The sequence below is a fragment of the Mirounga angustirostris genome, unplaced genomic scaffold (assembly GCF_029215605.1).
Source record: "Mirounga angustirostris isolate CCGP_5_RB_7025 unplaced genomic scaffold, mMirAng1.0.hap1 SCAF_10, whole genome shotgun sequence".
Classification (NCBI taxonomy): domain Eukaryota; kingdom Metazoa; phylum Chordata; class Mammalia; order Carnivora; family Phocidae; genus Mirounga; species Mirounga angustirostris.
The window spans coordinates 114,857,721-114,882,497 of record NW_026991718.1 but is presented as its reverse complement, the minus strand read 5'-3'; the positions used below and the strand labels follow the sequence as shown (position 1 = coordinate 114,882,497).

Genomic DNA, 24,777 nt, shown 5'->3' with positions numbered 1-24,777 from the left:
GTAGCCACATGTAGCTAGTGGACAGATAGGTACAAACAGACCGGTAAGATAAAAGTAAACTAACATAGTGTTCAGCTAACACACAGCTACTCTTGTAGTTAAGGTCAGTAAGAACTTGTCTTTATTTTAAAAGCTGACATGTGTATGATGTAATGACTCCATCACTGGCAACTTCCATGTAGTGATTAGTTTTATGAGGTTGTTTGTTATTAATGACACCTAATGTTAATAATATTCCAGCAAAACACAGTTCATGAAAGAAAGAAAGGAAGGAGGAAAGAAACAAAAATGTAAAGAACATAGGATGATATGGTCCAATTCTGTGCTGATCTGGCTTAATTCCAGGGATTAGGCAGAAACCAAGAAATGTCTGACCGAGCCTGCTTTGGGGTGGAAACTTGTGCAGACTGTGGCTGACCTGGAGTAAGCATGTCCTGCCTAAAGACATTTACATTCCAAATTTAAAATGTACTGCTGGCCAAATAAAACTTGGCCTACTGGATGGTAGTTTGTAGCTCCTCATTTAGTTACTAGGCAGATAGATACTAGGTCAAGAACCGATGATGAACCTACCGTGAAAAAACCCCTCCCCCCAAAATGCATTTGCACACAATGTTTTGTATGTAGTTTTAGTGATTTAAGGCCTTTGCCAAGAATTCCTGATGTAGCTTGGAATTGCTTTTCCAGTTTCTAGAAGGGGGATGCCTTGCTTTTCACTTTTTATTTTGTGATTATAACCTATTTTGCCTTTTCTCTCCTTTTCCCTTGTGATAGACGGAAGGAGTTACAAAGCGTTTGGCAGAAAAAAATGACTTTGTGATCTTCCTGTTTACATTGATGACGAGTAAGAAAACATTCTTACAAACAGCAACCCTCATTGAAGATATTTTGGGTGTTAAAAAGGTGAGCTATGTTTTCCAGCAGATGGGTGACCTGATGGGGGAGGGTATCTCAGACAGTTGGATTCTCAGACCTGAATGATGTACAGAGCTCTTTTAAAAGAAAAATCTTCCATATTGCTAGTGTTAACTTTTTTTTTTTTTACTTAAATATATTCAAGTACAAAACTAGGTCATACTCCTTCTGATGGTTTTTGAATGATGATAAAACCTAAACCAGTATATAATTTGAAATCAGTCTAATGATAAGACTCAAAAGTTCAGATTGACTTGGTGAATTTAATGTGATGGCTAATGTTACTCTGTTGAAATCAGTTTGCCCCTCACCACTGCTGTATGCTCTGTGATGACTTCATTTTCCTACCGTTTTTCTTTATTTGAATGCTGTGAAACCTTCCTTCATTCGGCTATGTTCCCCTGGGTAGTGATGTTCGACTTTTACTTAAGTCCACTTCTGTTTATTCTCATTAGTCTTCAGCAGTTAAAGTTTAATTGATACCAGCATAGAGGACACAGATGTGAACACTGACATCCTGCCACTTGGTCATAAGATGAACATTCAAAAGATCCAGAATATGCTTTTTTTTTTTTTTTTTTTAAAGATTTTATTTATTTGACAGAGAGAGAGACAGCGAGAGAGGGAACACGAGCAGGGGGAGGGGGAGAGGGAGAAGCAGGCTCCCCGCAGAGCAGGGAGCCCGATGCGGGACTTGATCCCGGGACTCCAGGACCATGACCCGAGCCGAAGGCAGTCACTTAACCGACTGAGCCACCCAGGCGCCCTTCTTTAAAAAAAGACACAGAGGAGTGCCTGGTTGTCTCAGTCGCTGGAGCATAGGACTCTTGATCTCAGGGTTGTGAGTTCAAGCCCCATGTTGGGTGAAGAGCTTACTTAACAAAAAAAAAAAAAGAAAGAAAAAAGAAAAACCAAACAACTGTGATTGAAATGAAACAGTAAATTAAAAAATTATCAACAAGAACTACCCCAAAAAACACATCTATAGACCTCTGCTAGATTTTTGCATAATGCTTGTGAAGATGTGGAGCTTCCTTCCCCAGTCTTTGTTCCACACCTCCATGTTGGTTGCAGGCTGGCAGATTTCTTCCTCTTACTACTGAGGAGGCAGGAGCAGACTCTTAGAGTTGCTGTTGCAGGGAAAAGGCTACCTGTGTGCATTGTGGTTACCCCAGCTTTCATTTCTGTCTTTCTGCTGCATTTTCCCCAGGCCCTGCTTGTCATGCACAGAAGATGCACAAGTGGTCCATTGTCTATAAGAACACACTGGAGATGTGTGTGGGTCCCAGACAGACTCTTTGTGCCCTTTGATAAAAAGGCTTTGTTATTTTTCCAATAATTGTATGCTCCAGCCAGTGTGTGAAAGGGGGCTCCCAGGGCAGAAACACCAGACTCCCTGGCAGTCTGAGCACAGGAGTCTAGGATTGGTCCTTCCTGTCTTTTCCTGCTTGTCCCTCGTGCCCTGACATGCTCATTGTGTGTTACCAGAAATAGTGATGAACTCTGCTAGACATGTTTACCTTGGTGCAGTTTGAAAGGGGAATAGACACCATAAAGAAAATGGGAACCCAAACCACAAACTGGGAAATGATATATGTAACCCATGTAACTAACAAAGGATTGGTATTCAGAATTTATCAAGAGTTCTTAACAAATCAGCAAGAAAAAGACAAATAGCCCGGTAAAGAAAGGTGGGGGGGAGGGGGCAATGATATAAACAAACATTTCACAGAAGAGAAACAAATAATCCATAAATAGAACATGTTTAACTTCATTGATGATCAGGGAAATGTAAATTAAGACCACAGTGAAAGAGAGAGCAAATGTTGGTGAAAATGTTATCATTGGTCTTTCTTTCTTTCTTTGGCTTTTTTTTTTTTTAAAGTAGGCTCCATGCTCAGCGTAGAGTCCCAACATGGGGCTTGAACTCACAGTCCTGAAATCAAAGCCTGAGCTGAGATCCAGAGCTGGGTGCTTAACCAGCTGAACCACCCAGGCACCCCGAGAATGTGTATCATTGGAATCACTTATATACTGCTGATACCTTTTTGTTTCTGTAGAATCTGTTTATCTTTCTTTGTTTTCTGGTTGAATATGTGCATACCCTGTGACCCAGCACCTCGGGAAGCACTACCCTGAGGGCTGAGGCATCATTCTTGTGCCTAGGTCATCTTATAGCCTATGCCCAGGCATGCTCAGGGATAAACTCAATCCCAGAACAGTAGTTCTTAGAAATGAAAACACTACATCAAAGCCAAGAGGTTGTGAAATCAATTCATTCATTGGGTCCACCAGCTAAAAAGAAAAGATCCAAGAGTGTCAGTCATGTGAGGGTATTGTTTAAGTTTTTGTTACATATTTATATATTCACCTATGTATGTTTTATTGGGTTGTGATGGAAATGTTTTCTTATTCTTGGACATTGTCAGAATGGTTTGGAAGCTACCACCCCGGAAAAACTTCTGCACATGTACATCAAGAAACACATAAGAATGTTTATAGTATTGTTTCAGAGTTAAAAACTGAAACCAAATCTATGATCCATCCACAGGAGAATGGATAAATTTTCTCTATTCACACAATGAACATTATAGAGTTGTGGAAGTGAATAAGCTGTTGCTATAGGCAACAACGTAGCAAAATCATAGAAATTGATAGAAGTCAGTTGCAGAAGACTGTATATAGTATCTTTTTATTTTTATTTTTTTTAGAGAGAGTGCAAGCAGGGGAGGGACAGAGAGGGGGAGAGAGAGAGAATCCTAAGCAGACTCCACGCTCAGCATGGAGGTACCAGTGTGGGGCTTAATCTCACAACCCTGAGATCAAACCTGAGACAAAATCAAGAGTTGGATGCTTAATCAACTGAGCCACCCAGGTGCCTGTAGTATATCATTCTTATAAAGCTCTGAAATAAGCAAACTCAACTGGTACATATAAAACTATTTTTTTAAACAGCAAAACAAAAATAAACAAAATTCAGGATTGTGGTTACCTCTGGCAGAGAGGCAGGAAGAAGTGATAGGAAAGGCACACACAGCTATTCACTTGGTTATGCTTCATAACATAAGTTGTGTGTATTAAATATTAAAATATAACACAAGGAAGTGGTCTTGAAGGGCAGTGGAACCTGGTTCGTGACCCATCACTAAGTTAGGGCTAGAGGAACAGGGCTAAAAGTTATAGTTTCCTCTAATAATAATAGCTAACATTTGTTATGTACTGGGGGAAGGAGAAGGCAGAGGTGGAAGAAGCTATTCCCAAATACCCCTCAGCAAGCTCCTGTTCTGCATTACCAGAAATAAGAGTGGAGGTCATGGGGGCTTCTAGGAATCATTCACTTGTTCAGTACACATTTACCGAGGCCCTTGCTACCAAGTCTTATGTGCTGAGACTCTGGGAAGAAAGTAAGACACACTCCTCCCTCAAGGCAGTGGGAGTTTATTTGGAGATAGATGGAGGAACAGGTAATTACAAGAAGTTGTGATATGTGCAGTGATAGAGAAATACCCAGTCCAGTGGAAGTGAATTAGTGACATGAAGGGTAGTAGGTATTTTCTGAGGAATATTAAGGATGTTTCAAAAGAAGAGAAGCTCATGTAATGCACATTTGCAGATTTTAAAGAAGAAAAAAAAAATGAGAATATAACCAAATAACAAAAAACATTTCATAAAATTCAAGTCATTCATGATAAAAGCTAGGAATAAAAGGAAAGTTCTTAACTTGATAGAGGATATCAAAACTTACAGCAGACATTAAAGTTAATGTTAAAACTTTGGAAATATTCCTGTTAAAGTAAAAAAAAGACGCCTGCTATTGCTTAGTCTAGATAATTGGTTACGTGTGCACATACACAGGGAGACACCTATAGGAATGGTCACTGCAACAGTGTTTAATAGTGAAAAATTACAGTCCACCTAAACATACGTACATATATATGTATGTATGGTTAAATACATTGTGGAGTAAAGCAGTGGAAAATGAATGAATTAGAGCTACTTCTATCAGAGTAGTTAAATCCCAGTGTTGAGGGGTGCCTGGCTGGCTCAGTCAGTAGGGCATGTGACTCTTGATATCGGGGTCGTGAGTTCAAGATCCGCATTGGGCCTAAAGCCTACTTAAAAATAAATGTTTTAAAAAAAAAAGTACTAACTTTCTCTTGTCTGAAGTGACCTAAATTAAAAAATAAACTCCAGTGTTAACTAAAAAGTAAGGTACAATGTGTCATTTGCACTGTGCATACAGAACAATACCATGTTTTAAACATGTACAACATAGCAATTCACTGATTTTATACATTAAGCTCTGCTCACCATCATGTCACCACACATTGTTATTACAGTATTATTGACTATATTCCCCATGCTGTACTTTTCATCCCCACGACTTACTTATTTTATAACTGGAAGTTTGTAACTCTTAATCCCCTTGACCCATTTTGTCCATGCCCCCCCCATCCTCTCTCTTCTGACAACCACCAGTTCTCTGTATTTGAGTCTTTCTCTGTTTTGTTTGTTCATTTGTTTTGTAGATTCCACATATGAGTTGAAATCATATAGTATTTGTCTTTTCTCTGACTTATTTCACTTGGCATTATACTCTCTAGCTCCATCCATGTCACTGCAGGTGGCAAGATCTCATTTTTTATGGCTGAATAATATTCCATTGTATATGTATACCATGTCTTCTTTATCCATTCATCTGTGAATGAACACTTGGGTTGCTTCTGTACTTGGTTATTGTAAATAACATTGCAATAAACATAGGGGTGCATATATCTTTTCAAATTATTGTTTTTGTTTTCTTGGGGTTAATACCCAGTAGTGGGATTACTGGATTATATCTATTTTTAATTTTTTGAGGAACCTCCAACTGTTTTCCATAGAGGGTGCACCAGTTTACATTTGTACCAACAGTACATGAGGGTTCCTTTTTTCCATATCCTCTCTGACACTTGTCATTTCCTGTCTTTTTAAGATTAGCCATTCTGACAGGTGTGAGTTGATATCTCACTTGTTTTGATTTGCATTTCCCTGATGATCAGTGATGTTGAGCATCTTTGTTGGCCTTCTGTATGTCTTCTTTGGAAAAGTGTTCAGGTCCTCTGCCCATTTTTAATCAGATTATTTTTGGTGTTGAATTGTGTGAGTTCTTTATATTTTGGAGATTAGCCTGTCATCAGATAAATCATTTGCAAGTATCTTCTCCCATTCAGTAGGTTGCCTTTTGTTTTGTTGGTGGTTCCCTTTGCTTTACTACCATATATTTTTATGGAAATATAAGAACATGTGGGAATAATAAACACAGTTCAAAATAATGATTACCTCTGGTGGGAGAGATGGGAATACAACTGAATAGGAATACACAGGGGCCTTCAGCTATATTTGAAATATTTTATTTCTTAAAAAGAACATCTGTAGCAAGAATGGCAGTTCTTCAATTATGAGTGATAAAACTTGCGTGGTAGGCATTTCTTTTCTTTTCTTTTTTAAATAGGCAAAATGAGCCACATGAGCAAAGAGAGAGAAATAAGAATAGTGGTGCTCAAAGGGTTTAATCCTCAGAGCAGTCCGCTGGGGTATCTTAGTCCCATTTGACAGTTGAGCAAAGACTTAGAGAGGTTCCATAACTTACCTATGTTTACACAACTGCAGTTTGCAGAGCTGGGATTTGGACCTAAGTGGTTTAGCTACCAAATCCCATTCTTAAGGGAAAGGAAAAGGGACGCATCCAGTCTTGAATGAACTGAGCATGGGGATTGTTTTATTTGTGTCTCCTGTAGGAAATGATCCGACTAGATGAAGTCCCCAATCTGAGTTCTTTAGTATCCAATTTTGATCAGCAGCAGCTTGCTAATTTCTGCCGGATTCTGGCTGTCACCATTTCAGAGATGGATACAGGGAATGATGACAAGCACACACTACTTGCCAAAAATGCTCAGCAGAAGAAGAGCTTGAGCTTGGGACCTTCTGCAGCTGAAATCAACCAAGGTAAAGTCTCTAAGTTTTCAGAATTTTGAGATTATGGCTCTGAGACCCCTTTGTAAATTATCTGCTCTTTCAGTATCTCTGGAGAGTGGTTCATGTGAGGGCTCCTAGGGTCCACTTAGAGTATGTACATTTTGTGTATGTGTGTATCTGTTCATTATTTTAGGGGGCCAAGTCCATAACCTTTATCAGATTTTTTAATGGATTCAGAACCTCAGAAAAGTTAAGAACCAGGGGCATCTGGGTGGCTCAGTTGGTTAAGCATCAGACTCTTGATTTCGGCTCAGGCCATGATCTCAGGATCATGAGATCAAGCCCCATGTCAGGCTCTGCTCTGGGCATGGAGCCTGCTTAAGATTCTCCCCCCGCCCCCCTTCTCTCTCTTAAACAATGGTTCTTAACTCTTTTTTTTTTTTTATCAGAATTATAAATACACATATCCTTCTATCACTAAGCCTCTTCTGGGCCTTTATCTTATATAGGATATGATGTATATTCAAGGTCATTATTGCAACAGTGTAATAACAGAAGACCAGAAACAAGAGACCACTTAATTTCTAGAATATTTACGTAATGGGAAATTTTATAGCTTTTAAGAAAAAAGAATGAAGATCTCTGTGTACTGATACAGGAAAATAACTCCAAGATGTATTGCTGTTAAAAAGGAAAATACAGAGCTGTGTGTATAGTATGATACTTTGTGTGGTAAAGCAGAGATGGGGGGAATAAGATCAGATGTATTTGTTTGCTCGTATACAGTATGCATAGAAAGCACGTACAAGAAGCCGAAAATGGTTACCCATTGGGGGTGGCTGAAAGCGAGGTAGATGACAACAGTGGAAGTAGGATTTTTTTTTTTTTTTTTTTTTTTTTTTAAGATTTTATTTATTTGTGGGGCGCCTGGGTGGCTCAGTTGTTAAGCGTCTGCCTTCGGCTCAGGTCATGATCCCAGGATCAGTCCTAGGATTGAGCCCCACGTTGGGTTCCCTGCTTGGTGGGAGACCTTCTTCTCCCTCTCCCACTCCCCCTGCTTGTGTTCCTGCTGTTGCTATCTTTGTCTCTGTCAAATAAATAAAAATCTTAAAAAAAAAAAAAAAGGATTTTATTTATTTGAGAGAGATCGAGAGAGGGCATGAGTGGGGGGAGGGGCAGAGGCGGGGCTCAATCCCAGGACCCCAGGATCATGACCTGAGCCAAAGGTAGACGTTTAATCGACTGAGCCACCCAGGCACCCCAGAAGTAGGACTTAATGTATTATTTTATATATTTGATTGTAGAACCATGTGAGTGTGTTAATTACTTCTCTACCTATTGCTTTTTGGTAGCAAGATAACTTTCTTCTATTTCTATACTGGTCTAACAGATTTGGGGGAAATTTGGCATATATCTGTTTTGGTTATGAGAATATAGATGATCCAGCTTTGAACTAAAATATTTATATGTCTTGGGGCGCTTGGGTGGCTCGGTTGGTTGGGCGACTGCCTTCGGCTCAGGTCATGATCCTGGAGTCCCGGGATCGAGTCCCGCGTCGGGCTCCCTGCTTGGCGGGGAATCTGCTTCTCTCTCTGACCCTCCTCCCTCTCATGCTCTCTGTCTCTCATTCTCTCTCTCTCAAATAAATAAATAAAATATTTATATGTCTTAAAAGCTAGTTCTTGAACATCAACAAGCTGCAATAACATATAGCTGTGTGCCTTAGGGTTAACTGAATAACCAAGGTGAAATAATAAACTTCAAAGCAGTAGTAGAGAGCCAGGATTGTCCTTGGGCAGCCCAGATGGTGCTTTGAAAACAATACTTTGTTCCTGAAGTCCAGTTGACTAGATGGTGCATTCCCAGGCCTAGCTCTGCAGAATTGCTAAGTGCTGCACAGCAGCCTCCCTTCTGACTCCTGAATGTGAGTCCTCCCTTAACCCTGTGAACACTAGTTATGAACACCAAATGGTCATAACTGTGTTTCTAGGTACATATTAAGGACTATAATTTGACAGGTTTTAGTCATACATCAAAACAGAAATCTATGAATCTGTGGACCACAGGTTGGTGGTTCCCCCTTCCAAGCTTGTTTTTCTTCCTGAATCCATAGATCCGAGGCCTACCTTGGTCTGTGTAGGCTTTTCTTCGCCTCCTTCCTCCTTTCTTTTGACTTTTAAGGAGTGCTCATTTTAGCAAATCATGAAATACACATTCTTAAAAACATGTGAATTTTATTATAACCAAGTTTTACCTTAAAGCTGATGTAAACACACTGACAAAAGCTCACATTTGTTAAGCTCCTGCTATGTAGCAAACATTAAGCTAACTGCATTACCTGGAAGTGATTTTATTTACTCCTCCAAGCAGCCCTATGAAATAAGAGATTGGCATCCCCATTGCACAGCTTAGGAAATGGAGGGTCATAAAGGTTCAGTATTGGATACCTGTGTGTGCTGAGGCACTAAGTGACTTTTCATCTTAGTTTCCCATTTAAGGAATCTGTTCTGGCAGATTATTTTTATCCTGTTAGTATCGAGTACCTTCATGTACCTGTCTATAAGCTACCTTAAGTGAAACCATCATTCTTAGAGGACAGGGTATTCTAGTCAGTTGGTTTTTTAATTAAGTGAGCGTTAACCCCAAACCCAGGTTCATAAAACTGTCTTCATAAACTGTCTAGGTTCACTTGTGTACCTATGTGGCTAACCCATGAGATAATCATGTGATGTCTGCTTGTAGCTTTTGAGTTGAAGCTTTAGTAAATGTTGTATTTTAGCACGTGATGTTGTACAGGGTCTGACCTTTCCCAGCTCTCTGACCATAATTCCTGTTTCCCTGCCCCCTACCCCACACACATTTTTCTCCAGTCACATGCCCTGGGAAAGCCAAGGTGAGCATAATTAAATCACAAGTACAATGTGAAAGATCTTAGTCCTCAATGTTGTCATGCTTTAATTGAACTCCAGTACTAAATGGTTTTAAATAGAGGCATGTGTAATAATCATCTCAGGCTGCCATAACAAGATACCATAACTGGGTGGCTTAAACAACAGAAGTTCATTTTCTCACCATTCTGGAGGCTAAAGGTTCACGATCAAGGTGCCATCAGCATTGGTTTCTGGTGAAACCTCCCTTCCTGGCTGTGGACGGCTGTCTTCTTACTGTGTCCTCAGGTGGTCTTTCCTCTGTGTATATACAAAGAGAAGCGATTTCCGGTGTCTCTTCCTCTAAGGACACCAGCCCTATTGGGTTAGGGCCCACTCTTAATGACACCATTTAATTCCCTCTCTAAAGGCCCTGTCTCCAGATACAGTCATGTTATGAATTAGGGCTTCAACATATGAATTTGGGGGAGGGGACACAACTCGGACCATAACAGTATGAAAAGTGGACATGTTTTTGCTTTGTTTATTAATAAACTGTGGCTGTTTTCTTGCCCAGCAAAATAATGATTCATACTCTTTTCCTGGAGCTGATATAATAATAAAAATATTAGAGCCCTTTTTGGATTTCTCAGAAGTACCAGTTCTTCTGTCCATTCAGAGGGGGAACAGATGGTTTCATCAGGGGGAAAAAAATCATTCAAGAGTTTAGTCAGAGATGTAGGTGAAGCCATAGACCAGATAATTATCAATTTATAGTTGACCTGAGGTAAGAGGTGCTGATTTCTGTAAGCTAGGAAAGGATTCAGAATCCTCTCAGTTGGAAAGCAGGGCCTAAACTGAAGAGGAAAGTTTATGGGAATATTTCAAAGTCCTGATGTTTTAACAGATATGAGGAGAAGCAAGGTATGCTTTTGCAGAAATTCTCAGAAGTTGTGTTTCAGTTGTCAGCCAGTTTAACATTAACCAGTAGTGTGGGTCACTGTCGGTAAGGCCGCGAGAATTACAGGGACACTGTGACGCGGGGTGCCAGTTCCCAGGGGTTGTGTATAATTTGATGAGCATAATTGGGCCAGTGACTTTTTTCTGGGGAGAGAGCCCATAGCTTTCATCACTTTTTCAAGAGATGAGTGATTCACAAAGGCTTAGGAATCTCCAGGGTGGGGGTCGGAGTCTCAGAACCTTGAATGCTGGGCAGTCACATCTGAAGGGCTGTGTTGAGTGCGCAGGATGGGAAGAACAGGTCTTAGGAACTGTCCTATGAAGAATAGAGAAACTGCAGCTATTCATCCTGCAGAAAAGTGGTTGAGAGTAGAAATCCAGCTTTGGGAAGATTTTCATGTAGAATCCACTGTTTTATTTATTTTTGGAAAAAAGCAATACATATCTAAAGTTTCTTAAATAATAAGAGTGGATATAGTGTAGAAAGTTTGTTCCCTTCCCTGTGGCACCCTGTTACATTTTCTCATGTGTCCCTCCAGAGAAATTCTCTATATGCCCAGTCTGGGGGATGGAGGAGGGAAAGAGATTAGCTCCTAGCTGTAGAGATGGTGGTATAAAATAGGCACCCTTCTGCCCCTTGGTTTTTTTTTTCACTTAACTTTATCTTGCAAAGCATTCTATTGCAGTACCTACAGAATTGTGTGATTGCTTTTTACAGCTACGTAGTATTTTAATATATGGGCATACCACAATTTATTTAACCAGTCCCTGATTGATGGAAATTTGGTTTATTTTTAAATCTCTTTTCCTACAAATAACAGTCTTGGGTATGGAGTGTGATGTGCTGGATATTTGCCTTTTATACTTTGATAGATGTTGACCGATGCACCCTGCAAAGCACTTACTGGTTCATTTTCCCCCACCCTATACACCATTCCCATTACAGGGCCTTTTTAAACTTCTTGATGTTTGTCAAGCCAGTAAGTAAAAAATGGTATCTCAAAACAAAAAAGCTATCTCTGTGTATTTTTTTAAATTGTGGTGAATGTCACATAAACAAACCACTTAAAGTGAACAACTCAGTGGCATTTAGTACATTCACAGTTTGTGCAGCCACACCTCCATCTATTTTGAGAACATTTTCATCACCCCAAAAGGAAACTACATACACGTTAGACGGCTGAAATCCCCCATTCTCCCCAACCCTGGCAACTACCTGCATTCTTGTTGGAGATGTGCCTATTCTAGATACTTTCTAAATGGAATCCTAGAATAGGTGACTTTTTTTTTTTTTTCTTATGTTAATCCCCATACATTAGAATAGGTGACTTTTTGTACCTTGCTGCTTTCACGCAGCATGATGTTTTGAGGTTCTCCTATGCTTTAGCACATCAGTATTTCATTTCTTTTTATGGCTGGATAATAATATTTGTCTATACCACAATTTGTTTATTCGTTCGTCTGGTGATGGACGTTTGGGTTGTTTCCCCATTTTGGCAGTTGAAGTAGTGCTGCTGTGAATGTGTGTGTGTATGTATTTGAGCACCTGTTTTCAGTGATTTGGGAGATATACTTAGGAGTGGAATCGCTGGGTCATGTGGTAATTCTATGTTCGACTTTTTTTTTTTTCTTTTTAAGATTTATTTGAGAGAGCGAGCAAGCAAAATGGGGTGGGAGGGGCAGAGGGAGAGGGAGAGAGCTGGGAAACTGCTGCAGGGCTCCACCCCTTACCCCAAGATCACACCCTGAGCAGAAGGCAGCCGCTTAACCGACTGAGCCACGCAGGGACCCCTATGTTCAACTTTTTGAGGAAAAGTTAATTTTAATATAGTTTTAATTAGCTTTTTTTCAAAAAATGAGGTCAGACAGTGTAGTCACTAATCTATAGAGGATGGAAAGGGGGCTAAGATTATTTGCTGAGCTCTGTGCTGGAACTGAATTTGTATGACTTTGTATAATCCTAACTAATTTGTTGTAATTTATTTTATATTTGAAGAATTTTCTTTAATATTCTTTTGAATTTTACTTTAAAATTTTTCATTTAAATTCTTCACACAGAGACAGGTTTATGACACATATAACATTGTAATGGTACCTGTTTACCCATCACCTAGCTTCAACTGTCCATGTCTCTTTCTCTGTATCCCTTCACTCCTCCCTACCTTACTTTGAATTATTTTGAAGCAAATCCCAGATATCATAAAATTTAACCTGCATATATTGCAGCGTTCCCACAAGATAGCGAGCCTTTTTAAAAATAACTCCCAACACCATACTATACCCCCCAAATTAATAGTAATATCTTGGTATTATTAAATACCTATTTATTAATTTTCAGTTAGATGATGCATTCATGTGGTTCAAAAAAATCTACAGATTTAAAAAGGTGTTCATTGAAAAGTTTCCCCCTCACACTCTTATTTCCAGTGGCCTGATTCTCTTGCCTTTGGTAGCCACTGGTGTTTTCTATCCTCCCAGGAAGATTTAATACATGTATAAGCAAATCCATAGAGATGTTAGCCCTTATTTTTAAAGAAGGTTAAATGATAGATCCATGATCTACCACCTGGATTTCCCTGCCTCCACAGTGTATTATGTTCTCTTATGCTGATCGGAATATCCATCTTACTACTGTGAGCAAAATGGGATTAAGGGAAATAAGAGTTGGGTGATTATTCAGTTTCTTTGTTTACCTAAAAAAAAAAAAAAAAAAACAACTTCTTTCTTCCTGCTAGTACATGTTTGTTACGGGAAAATCAAACTAGAGAGAAGTAGTTTTAAAAGAAGCATTTATATCTTTTCGTACTCAGGAATGGCCACAGTAAACACCTTGTTGTATAGTCTTCATTCTTTATGTGTATATTATGTGCATATTTTAAAGAAGCAAAATTTTTTTAAAAAATAGGCTTAAGCCAATACTGTTTAATAATTTTTTCTCTAACAAGTAAATTTAAACATTTTTTTGAGTCACTCTGTACAAAGATATGTGTGTCTTTGTTTTTAGTGTCTGTTGTATTTTATTGTATTGGGATATATTGTGTTTAATTGATATGCTATTGATGACCATGTAGTTATCTTTACCTTTTTGCTATTGTAGAAACCACATCAGTGAATATCTTTGTATATGTGATTGGTTATTTCCTTGTAGGAAATCCCTAGAAATGAGCCTCCTGGCTCAGACACACAGGTTTAAGAAATTAAAGTGATTTCCAATTTATATTCCCGCCAGTAGATGTAAAAGAGCCTATTTCCCTGCACCTGTTATTGAACTTGTTTCTATAATAAGTACTATTTTACTTTGGCTTAGCATTTCATTTTGAAAGGAAACTCTGACTAGCTAGTGTCAGATTAAAAATCATTCCTATCATGCAGGTAAGGAACAGGCTCATTGTTTAGGGCTTTACAGCCCATCTCTGTTTTGAAAATGCACTCTTTTGTTCTCTCCATGGCAGCGGCCCTTCTCAGCATCCCTGGCTTTGTTGAGCGGCTTTGCAAGCTTGCGACTCGAAAGGTATCAGAGTCAACAGGCACAGCTAGCTTCCTTCAGGAGTTGGAAGAGTGGTACACCTGGCTAGACAATGCTTTGGTGCTGGACGCCCTGATGCGAGTGGCTAATGAGGAATCCGAGCACAATCAAGGTACTTGGGATGGGTTTTCTATGAGGTGGGGACCTTTCCCTTAGGCTCCTGGAGCCATTTTTGACCTCTTTTCCAAGGAGGATTAGTTGAAATTTGCTCAAAGTAGAATTTTCCTCAAGGAAGTCCTAGATCATAACTGTTAGGACTCTTTTGAAAGCTAGTGACAGAAGCCTCTTTGAATTCTCTCAGAGTGGACCTGAAAGCAGGGAGAAGGGACTGGCTAGATCCAATAATGAGAGCATTCTTAGGAACTCAGGAGTCCTTTCCGTGTCTCTTCATTCTCCATGGTTCTCTGGTGTTCTCTTCTCATTGCTCTGATGAGTAGACTCCTAGTTTCAGCAACAGCTTCTTGGTGAAGGGCTCTGGCCCATCTTGGGTCAGATGCTCAACCCTTAAACGTTTGACCCTGGCCAGCAGGATGGGGTCAGATTGTACAAACCCAGGAATTCTCACTGTAAAAGTGAAGAGAAGTTCTGTTTCCAGGATGGCAGTGTGTGGAGTTCTGTGGACCTGCTCCCCATGGCAGCTATAAATAAAACCGATAAACAATGACAAATCCATCCATGTAAAGTCTATGGAAGTTGTTCTAAGAGCATATAGTAAATGAGGGGATCTTCAAGCTAATCTGCTAAAACTCAGAACAGTGAGAGTCTGTGACATTGGAAGTTCTGCTTGTTGGAAGTTCCACTCTGGGCAGGTTGTGGCCAAAAAGATAGAACCCTCAACAGGGGACATGATTTCCAAACAAGGAATATGGTATCTCACTGTTGAGGAGGAGGGCAGACCGCCAGCTTTTCTCATCCCCTCCAACTCCAAGTTGAAGAGGCTGAATTCTTGATGAATGTATCCTACAAGTCAGGGGCTCCCTGCCCCAAATTCATTGAGATATAATAGATTTATAACCTTGTATAAGTTTAAAGTGTATAGCATGTTAATTTGATACATTTATATATTGCAAAATGATTATCAGCATAGCATTAGCACCTCATCCCATCACATAATTATCATTTCTTTTTTGTGGTGAGAACATTTAAGATCGACTTTATTAGAGTCTTTCAAATATTACTAGCTGTAATCACCATGCTGTACATTGGATGCCCAGAACTTGTTAATCTTAGAACTGAAAGTTTGTACCCTTTGACCACTATCTTCCTATTTCTCCCAACCTCTGATAACCAGCATTCTACTGTTTCTCTGAGTTTGGCTTTTTTAGATTCCACATGTAAGTGATATTATACAGTATTTGTCTTCCTCTGTCTGACTTCTTTCATTTAATTCACTTATTTCATATAATGCCAAGGGCCTTCCGCCTCCCCCCCCCCCCCCCGCCCCTTTACTACACTCTGTGCACAAGCTTTGCCCTAGGCCTGGCAAGCAAGAATTCTGTGACCCTATTGCCCTGGCCCCAACTCACTTGTAGGACAGAGATTCCATGCAGGGATCTCCATGCAGCATGCAAGCTGGGAAGGCTAAGAGTTTGCTGACCCTGCTCAGAGTAGTGGGGCACCAAGATTTTGCCAGGAGGAGAGTTAATAGTTAAGAACAGAAAGTAGGGAAGTTCAAAGCTAAGAGTGTTCTCAAAAACTGTAGATTTTGGTGTTAAGGACATAAAAGGAGGCTGTTAGCTCTTGTGAGAACAAAAAGCTAAACCATAGGCTTGGTAGTTTGCCAGCAAGACCCAGGCAGACAGCTTAGCAGAGTTGTTCCGAGATCAAAACCAATTCAGACTCAAAAACTACCTTTGCCCAATTTTAATTGGATTAGACTTTAGAGCACTTTATGCCCCAAGGCACTGTCAAAAGTAGAGCATTCAGCCAGCAATTAGTGGGGTCTGACAGCTGGGTTTCATACCAGATGAGGCAAAAATCTTAACAGAGAGATCAAGGAGAGAGCCACAGAGAGCCCTGCTAAAACGGCCATCCAGGGAGAAGCAAACATGCCCACAGCTGCACACTCTGGGGCAAAACACGAAAGACCTCACTAGGCCATGGAGAAATAGATTTTACTGAAGTAGGCTAGCCAGGTCACTGAACAAATGAACAAAGAAATAACAACAAGCCCTGAACGGAAGGAAGGGGAATCCGTATCCAGAGTTGCTGCATTATTTACCTAAAATGTCAGTTTTTAATAAAATTTGAGATATGCAAAGAAACAAGGAATTACGGCCCATACACAGGAGAAAGCAGGCAACAGAAGTTGCCTGAGAGAGCCCAGATAGCAGATCTAATAGAGACTTCAAAGCAGCCAGTGCAAGGATGGTCAAAGAACTAAAGGAAGCTGTGCTTAAAGAAGTAAAGGAAGGGACACCTGGGTGGCTCAGTTGGTTAAGCGTCTGCCTTCGGCTCAGGTCATGATCCCAGGGTCCTGGGATCGAGTCCTGCATCGGGCTCCCTGCTCAGCCAGGAGTCTGGTTCTACCTCTCCCTCTGCTCTTCCCTCCTCCTCCACTCATGCTCTCTGTCTCTCTCATTCTCTCTCTCTCTGACAAATAAAAATCTAAAATAAATAAAATAAATAAAAGAAGCTAAAGAATCTGTGACATCATCAAATAGAGAATATCAGTAAAGAGATAGGAGATATAAGAAAGAGCCAAATGGAAGTTCTGTGGTTTATTAAATTATAAGTAACTGGAATGAAAAATTCACTGAAAGGAGCAAGAAGAATATTTGAAGAAATAGTGGCTGAAAACTTCTCAAATTTGAAAGGCATTAATGTACACATCTGAGAAGCCCAAAGAACTGGAAGTAGCATAAACTTAGAGATTTACACCCAGACACATCATGATAAAAATGTTGAAAGACAAAGAGAAAATCTTGAAAGTAGCAAGAAGAACAGCTCAGTAAGATTGATAGCCGACTTCTCGGAAATCACAGAGTCAGAGGGCAGTGGGATGACCTATTCAGAGTGCTGAAAGAAAAAAAACTCTCAATAGCAAAACGTTCTTTCAGAAATGTAGGTGAAATAAATTGCTAGATAAACAAAAACTTAGAGAATTTGTTACTAATAGATCTGCTTTATGAGAAATACCCAGGGAAGTTCTTCAGGCTGAAAGCAGGTGACCTCAGACAGTAATTTAAATCTACACAGAACAGCAAAGAGCATTCCTAAAGGTAATTACATAATCATAAAAGACAGTATAGGGCGCCTGGGTGGCTCAGTTGGTTAAGCAACTGCCTTCGGCTCAGGTCATGATCCTGGAGTCCCGGGATTGAGTCCCACATCAGGCTCCCTGTGGAGCAGGGAGTCTGCTTCTCCCTCTGACCCTCTTCCCTCTCGTGCTCTCTCTCTCATTCTCTCTCTCTCAAATAAAAATAAATAAAATCTAAAAAAAAAAAAAATTCTTAAAAAAAAAAAAGACAGTATAAATGCATATTTTTTCTTTTCCTTAACAAATTTAAAAAGCGGTTATGTAAAACCATGTGTTTATATTGTTGAATCTGTGACATACAGAAATGTAATATACTTGAGAAAGTAACAGCACAAAAACTTTGTGGGATCAGATTTTGTGGAAATTTGGGTGGGACCAAAGTTGTATTGCAGTAAGGAAATTATACGAGATGGTAACTTGAATCAACAGGAATCAATGAAGAGAACCAAAATGGTAAATAAGAGGGTCAGTATAACAAACTCTATTAATATTTACTTTCCTCAGCTTCTTCTTTTTTTTGTTTTAAGATTTTATTTATTTATTTGACAGAGACACAGCGAGAGAGGGAACGCAAGCAGGGGGAGCGGGAGAGGGAGAAGCAGGCTTCCCACTGAGCAGGGAGCCCAATGCGGGGCTCGATCCCAGGACCTTGGGATCATGACCTGAGCCGAGGGCAGATGCTTAACGACTGAGCCACCCAGGCGCCCCTACTTTTCTCAGCTTCTTGAACAGACATAAAATTATATAAAGTAATAATTACAACACTGTATTGTATAACAATCCATGCAATGTATTGTACACTATATTGTTGAACGGTTAGCTTCTGTAGATGTAGTATATGTAACAATAATAGCACAAAAAGGAGAGAAGGAATAGAGCTGTGTAGGAACTCTGGAATTAGTATAAATCTGAAGAGATTCTGTCAAATTAAGATGTATATGGCAAACCCTATAGCAACTGCAAAGAAAGTAACTTTAAAAATACAGTGAGAAAGTCATTAAAGGAATTATAATATTATACCAGAAAATATTCACTTACTACAAAAGAATTATAGGAGAAATAGAGGAATTAAAAAACACATGAGCTATGTAGAAAACAAAAAGTAAAAAGGCAGAAGTAAATCCAGCTGTGTCATTAATAACCTTAAATATGAATGGATTAAAGCAGTTCATCCAAAAAACAGATGGTCATATTGGATTTTTTTTTTTTTTTTAAAGATTTTATTTATTTATTTGACAGAGAAAGACACAGTGAGAGAGGGAACACAAACGGGGAGTGGGAGAGGGAGAAGCAGACTCCGCCGAGCAGGGAGCCCGATGCGGGACTCGACCCCGGGACTCCAGGATCATGACCTGAGCCGAAGGCAGTCGCCCAACCAACTGAGCCACCCAGGCGCCCATATTGGATTTTTTTTAAAAAGATCCAATTGTATCTAGCCTACAGGAGGCATACTTTCTTTTTTTTCCTTTTTTCTTTTTTTTTAAATAAGCTCCACACTCAGTGTGGGGCTTGAACTCACAACCTTGAGATCAAGAGTTGCATGTCTGACTAAGCCATCCAGGTACCCCCAGGAGGCATACTTTCTATTCAGAGATAGAAATAGGTTGAAAGTAAAGGATAGAGAAAGATGCATCCTGCAAAGAGCAACCATAAGAAAGCTGGAGTGGCTAATACTAAAAGAGACTTTAAACCAAAAAATGTTATCAGAGATAAAAAGGACATGTTAAAATAATAAAAGGGTGAGTCTGTTAAGATATAACAGTTATAAACATATATCTAACAACAGAGCCAAAAAAATAAATGAAGCAAAAACTAACAGATTTGAAGAGAGAAATAAGCAGTTCAAAGGTAATAGTTGGAGACTGGAATACCCTACTTTCAGTAATGGAGCAAACAACTAGACAGAGGATCAAGAAGGAAATAGAAGACTTGAACAGCAAGTAAACTGCCTAGACTTACTAGATGCATGTAGAACACCACCTAACCCCCTGCAGAATACACATTCTTGGCATGTGCACATGGAACGTTCTCCAGCATGGACCATACACTAGGCCATCTAAAAAGCCTCAGTAAAGGGAAAAGGATTAAGATTTTACAAACCATGTATTTCAACCACAGTGGAGTGATACTAGCAATCAGATATTAGAAACATATGGAAATTTCTAGTTAACCAGTGGTTCTGAGACAAAATCACAAAGAACATTAAAAGATAACTTTGAGACAAATGAAAATGAGGACACAGCATACCAAACTTAATGCAACTAAAGCCTGATAATAAGGGAGAAATCTATAGCCATAAATGCCTACATTTTAAAAAACTGAAAAAATGAAATCCCAAGTCAGTGGCCTAATTTTTCTCCTTAAGTTATTGAAAAAAGAAGAGGCAAGCTATATACGCAAAGCAAGCAGATGGAAAGAAATGATGGAATTGGAGTAGAAATTAACAAAATAGAGAATAGAAAACAATAGAGAAAATCTGCAAAACCAGTAGTTCGTTCTTTGAAAAGGTCAACAGAATTAACCTTGAGCTTCACTGACCAAGAAAAAAAAAAAAAAGACAAGATTCAAACTACTAAAACCAGGAATGAAAGAGAGGTTATATGACAACCAAGCTTACAAAGCTAGAGAGGACTCAGGGAATTCTGTACACAACTGTGTGCCAGCAAACTAGACCGCCTATGTGAAATGGACAGCTGGTAAGGAAGACAAAAACTCCTGCAGCTGACTCGAGAAGAAAGAGAAAATCTGAACAGACCTATGACAAGGAAAGAAATTGAATAGCAATGAAAAAGCTACCCCCAAAGAAAAGCCCTGCCTACAAGGCTTCACTGGTGAATTCTGCAAACCATTTAAAGAAGAATTAACACCAGTACGTCACAGACTTCACAAAATAGAAAAAGAGGAAACACTTCCCAACTCTTTTTTTTTAAAGATTTTACTTATTTATTTGACAGAGAGACAGCGAGAGAGGGAGAGGGAGAAGCAGGCTTCCCATGGAGCCCGATGCGGGGCTCGATCCCAGGACCCTGAGATCATGACCTGAGCTGAAGGCAGACGCTTAACAACTGAGCCACCCAGGCGCCCCCACTTCCCAACTCATTTTATGAAGTCATTAACCTGATACCCAAACCAGAGACACTACAAGGAAATCACAGACCAATATCCCTTATGAATATAGATGTAAAAATCCTCAAGAATATACTAGCAAACCAAATAGAGCAACATAGAAGGATTATACACCTGACCAGGTATATATACATGAGTAAGTAGGGTTTATGCAGGCTTGATTCAGTATATGAAAATCAGTTGATATATATATACACTGTGTCAGTAGAACAAAGGACAAAAATTTACGTGATCATTTCAGTAGATGCAGAAAAGCATCAGACAAAATCCAACACCCCTTCATGATAAAAGCACTCAAACTAGGAATAGGAAGGAACTGCCTTAACCTGTTAAAGGACATCTACAAAAACCCACAGCCAGTATACTTCATGCCTAGACACTGAAAGCTTCTCCTCGACTAAGATCAGGCACAGGCACAGGCACAAGACAAGGATGCCTGCTCCTGCCACTTCAGCTCAACGCTCTGTTGGAGGTTCTGGCTAGGCAGTTAGGCAAGATAGAGAAATAGAAGGTATCCGGGTTAGGAAGAAGTTAAACTGTTTGTCTTAACGGATGACGTGATCTTATATAGGGAAAAACCTAAGGAGTCCAGTAAAAAGACCACTAAACTAGTAAGTGAGTTCAGTAAAGTTTCAGAATACAAGGTCAGTATACAAAAGTCCGTTATGTTTGTATACAGGAGCAATGAACAAACCAAAATGAAATTAAGAAAGCAGTTTCATATACAGGAGCATCAAAAAGAGTAAAAAACTTAGGGATAAATTTAACAAAGAAATGCAAAACTTACACTCTGAAAATTACAAAACATCTTTAGTATTGAAAGAAATGAAAGAGGACCTAAATAAACGTAAAGATACTCGTGTTCATTGATCAGAAGACTCAGTATTGTTAAGGTTCATACTCCACATGTTGAGCTATACATCTGTCTACAGATTCAGCACAGTCCCTATCAAATCCCGACTGGCTTCTTTGCAGAAATGGACTAGCTGCAAACCGTGTATCTAATAATAATTAATAATTATAAGGGACTTGAATCTCGAATTTGTACAGAACTCCTACAGCTCAATGATAAAAAGACCGCACATTTCGAAATGTGGGCATTGGACCTGAATAGGCATTTCTCCATGGCAGATGTCCGGATAGCCAAAAGCACATGTAAAGATGCTCAGCATTGTTAACCATCAGGGAAATGCAAATCCAAACCACAATCAGATACTGCTTCATGCCTGCTGGGATGTCTGTCATCAAAAAGACAGGTGATAACAAGTGTTGGCAAGGTTGTGGAGAAATCAGAACCCTCATTTTCTTTTGGTGGGCATGTAAAATGGTGCAGCCGCTTTGCAAAACAGTGGCAGTTTTCAAACAGTTCCTCAAAAGGTTAAAACAGAGTTGCCATATGACCCAGAAATTCCAGTCCTAGTTATATTTTCAAGAGAAATGAAAACATATTGACATAAAAACTTAGACATGAATACTCACAGCTGCAGATTTTTCATAGCCAATATATGAAAACAACCTAAATGTCCGTCAGCTGATAAATGGACAAGAGAATGTGGTATATTCATACAGTAAATGTTACTCAGCAATCTAAAAAACTGAATACTGATACATGCTACAACCTGAATGAATCTCGAAACCATCATGTTAAGTGAAAGAAGCCAGGCACTAAAGGTCACATGTTATATGATTCCATTTATATGAAGTGTCCTAAACAGGCAGTTCCACAGAGACAGAAAGGACTTCAGTGGATGCCTAGGGATGAGGGGTTTGGTGGCAAATGGGGAGTGGCTGCCAGTGAGTGCAGGATTTCTTTTTGGGGTGACAAGATGCTCTAAAGTTGATTGTGGTGATGGCTGCACAACTCTGTGACTGTGCTAAAAACCACTGAATCGTACACTTCAAGTGGGTGAATTATATGTGAATTAGAGCTCAGAGCTGTTCTAGAAAAAAAAAAAATGCGTGCCTGTGCCCCAGAGTGCAGTGTAGACATACAGAGGGTGGTGACCCCTTGAATCAGAGCTGAAGAGATTCAGAGGGAAGCTCAGCCCTCTCAGACCAGTTTGCCCATCCTCAGCCTTGGGAATGAACCTTGTTGCTAAGCTCTGGCCATTGCTTTAAGAACTGCATTAAAACAAAAACACTCGTCCCAAAGACTTTCTTGTCAGGCCTGTGCAAACCAGGCACCGAAGATTGGCAGTGTCTCGGGGAGGAGTCCGAGCTCCCCGGGTTTCTCTTTCTCCACAGACGTTTATTACTAAGGAGGGCTTGTGTGCCATTTGCTGCGCCTGCCCCTCCCGTAGGCCTCCTGTCCTGCAGCCGCCCCCGAGCCCCCCGAGCCCCCCGATGAGGAAGCCGAGGCTCCTGAGGCCACGCAGCAAGTGCGCTGCGGAGGCAGGATCTGCATGATAGCTCTTCAGATTCCCTCCACAAATCAGTTGACTCTTAAACTGTTCTGGGAGCTGGGCCAAGGAGTCCGAGTCCCAACTTGGAAATTGAGTAATTAGGATTTTTCTCCCAACATGCAGGAAAATAGTGTTTTTTGAGATAGAATTTTCTCAGTTTGGTTTTCTCCAGTAAATTTTTCTTACGTCTTTGCCCACTGCCACTTTTAGTTACAGATTAAAAAGAAAAAAACAAGTAGCAAGCAAGCATTTGCAGAAAAACTCAAGTGTTTTGTTTCTATTTAACATACACTAACATGTTCCTTACGTGTGCTGGGCATTGTTTTCAGTACTTTACATGTATTAAAATCCTTTCGTCTTGGCATAATGGGTAAGAGATCCATACTGTTGCCATTCCCCCGGTTTTACAGGTGAGGATGGATGCTGAAGCATAGTGACATCCACCAGTTTACCCAAGGCCACCCAGCTGGTGAACAGCGGAGCTGGGGTTCAGACCCAGCGGGCTGGCTCAGGGTCTATGCTCTTAACCTATGAGCTGCCCCTCAGTCTTGCTCACTCCACCACTGGTCGTCTCCCAAGGTTGTGATTGTATGTTAGCACCATAATATGCCTCGAAAAAATAGCTCCACATCTGTAGGGCAGAGTAGTTTGGGTTCTTGTGCTGTGATATCACCCTGCAGAAGTCACCTTACCCAAATATTATTTGATAACCACTGCTCTGTTCCATATGGTTTTTCTGACCCTTTGCCAAAGGCCTCTAGGGCAGCAGTTCCCGTGGAAGCTTGGAAGGATCTTAATAGTTACTGCTTCATCCCTTCACCTTAAAGATGAGGAGAGCTGAGGGGAAGTAAACCCTAAGGTCTCCTGACTCTGACCAGTGCCCTTTTAAAATAATAGGGACCTAGGAGGGAGGCTTCCCAAGAACCAGGTGCTGGGCTTTTCTTGTGTTCTCATTCACTCCTCATAGCTACCCTAGCCGTCCCCGGTAGCACTGCTGTCACTGTCCTTCTGCAGGGCAGTTCGAGGCCTCGTGAGGTGGTGACTTGCCCAGTGTCACAGGGCCAGCAAGTCGTAACTCCAGAGCCCTCAGCCTTCAGCGCTTTGCTCCGCCACCTTCCCGTGAGTTCACCTCACTGGCCTGCCTGACTCACTGAGACTTGTTTGTTAACGGGGCAGTAGAATAAATATGATGGTTTACTGCCACCCCAAACAGGATGCCTGGCACATGTCAGGTGTCCCAGAAATACTACCTAGCTGCTGCCGTTGTTACTAATAATGAAAGTCTGCGAGTAGATGACATGTTCATCTGAATCACTGATAGTGATTGTGGTGCCCGGTCTGCCTCAGAAAGTTGAACCTTAGAAAACTTGAGGTGGTTCTTTGAAAAACAGGAGAAAAGAAGTCTTGGAAAAGGATCCCTCTCAGTCTTCCAGCAGTGCTTCCTCGTAGAATCTAGGCAGAGGAACTGAGTACTTAGAGTCATTTGGGACCTGAAGAGAGTTGGGCACGATTTCCGGCTTAGGTGACTGGGCACTGGGGTGGGGGCACTCTCTGATGGCGGCGGGAGAAGCGAGGAGTCGCATCACTGCATTGCCTGTGTCAGAGCGTTTTTAGTGTTAAAGTTGATGAAACAGAACGAAACTGCAGAGTTGATTTCCCCCCCCTTTTTGTTGAGGTATAATTGACATACAACATTATATTAGCTTCAGGTGTACAACATAACGATTCGATATTTGTATATAGTGTAAAGTGATCACTGCAATC

General features: G+C 40.3%; 1 protein-coding gene across 2 annotated transcripts in view; it reads left to right on the top strand.

Annotated features, from left to right (window-relative positions):
• Positions 1–24,777, top strand: part of TRPC4AP (transient receptor potential cation channel subfamily C member 4 associated protein) — a 65,773-nt gene that overhangs the window by 24,537 nt on the left and 16,459 nt on the right. For both annotated transcript variants that reach the window (XM_045885655.3, XM_045885654.3), the window contains exons 6-8: positions 775–903; positions 6,696–6,903; positions 14,153–14,338. In XM_045885655.3, the coding sequence (XP_045741611.1) occupies positions 775–903; positions 6,696–6,903; positions 14,153–14,338 (523 nt within the window). The remainder of the gene's footprint in view (positions 1–774; positions 904–6,695; positions 6,904–14,152; positions 14,339–24,777) is intronic.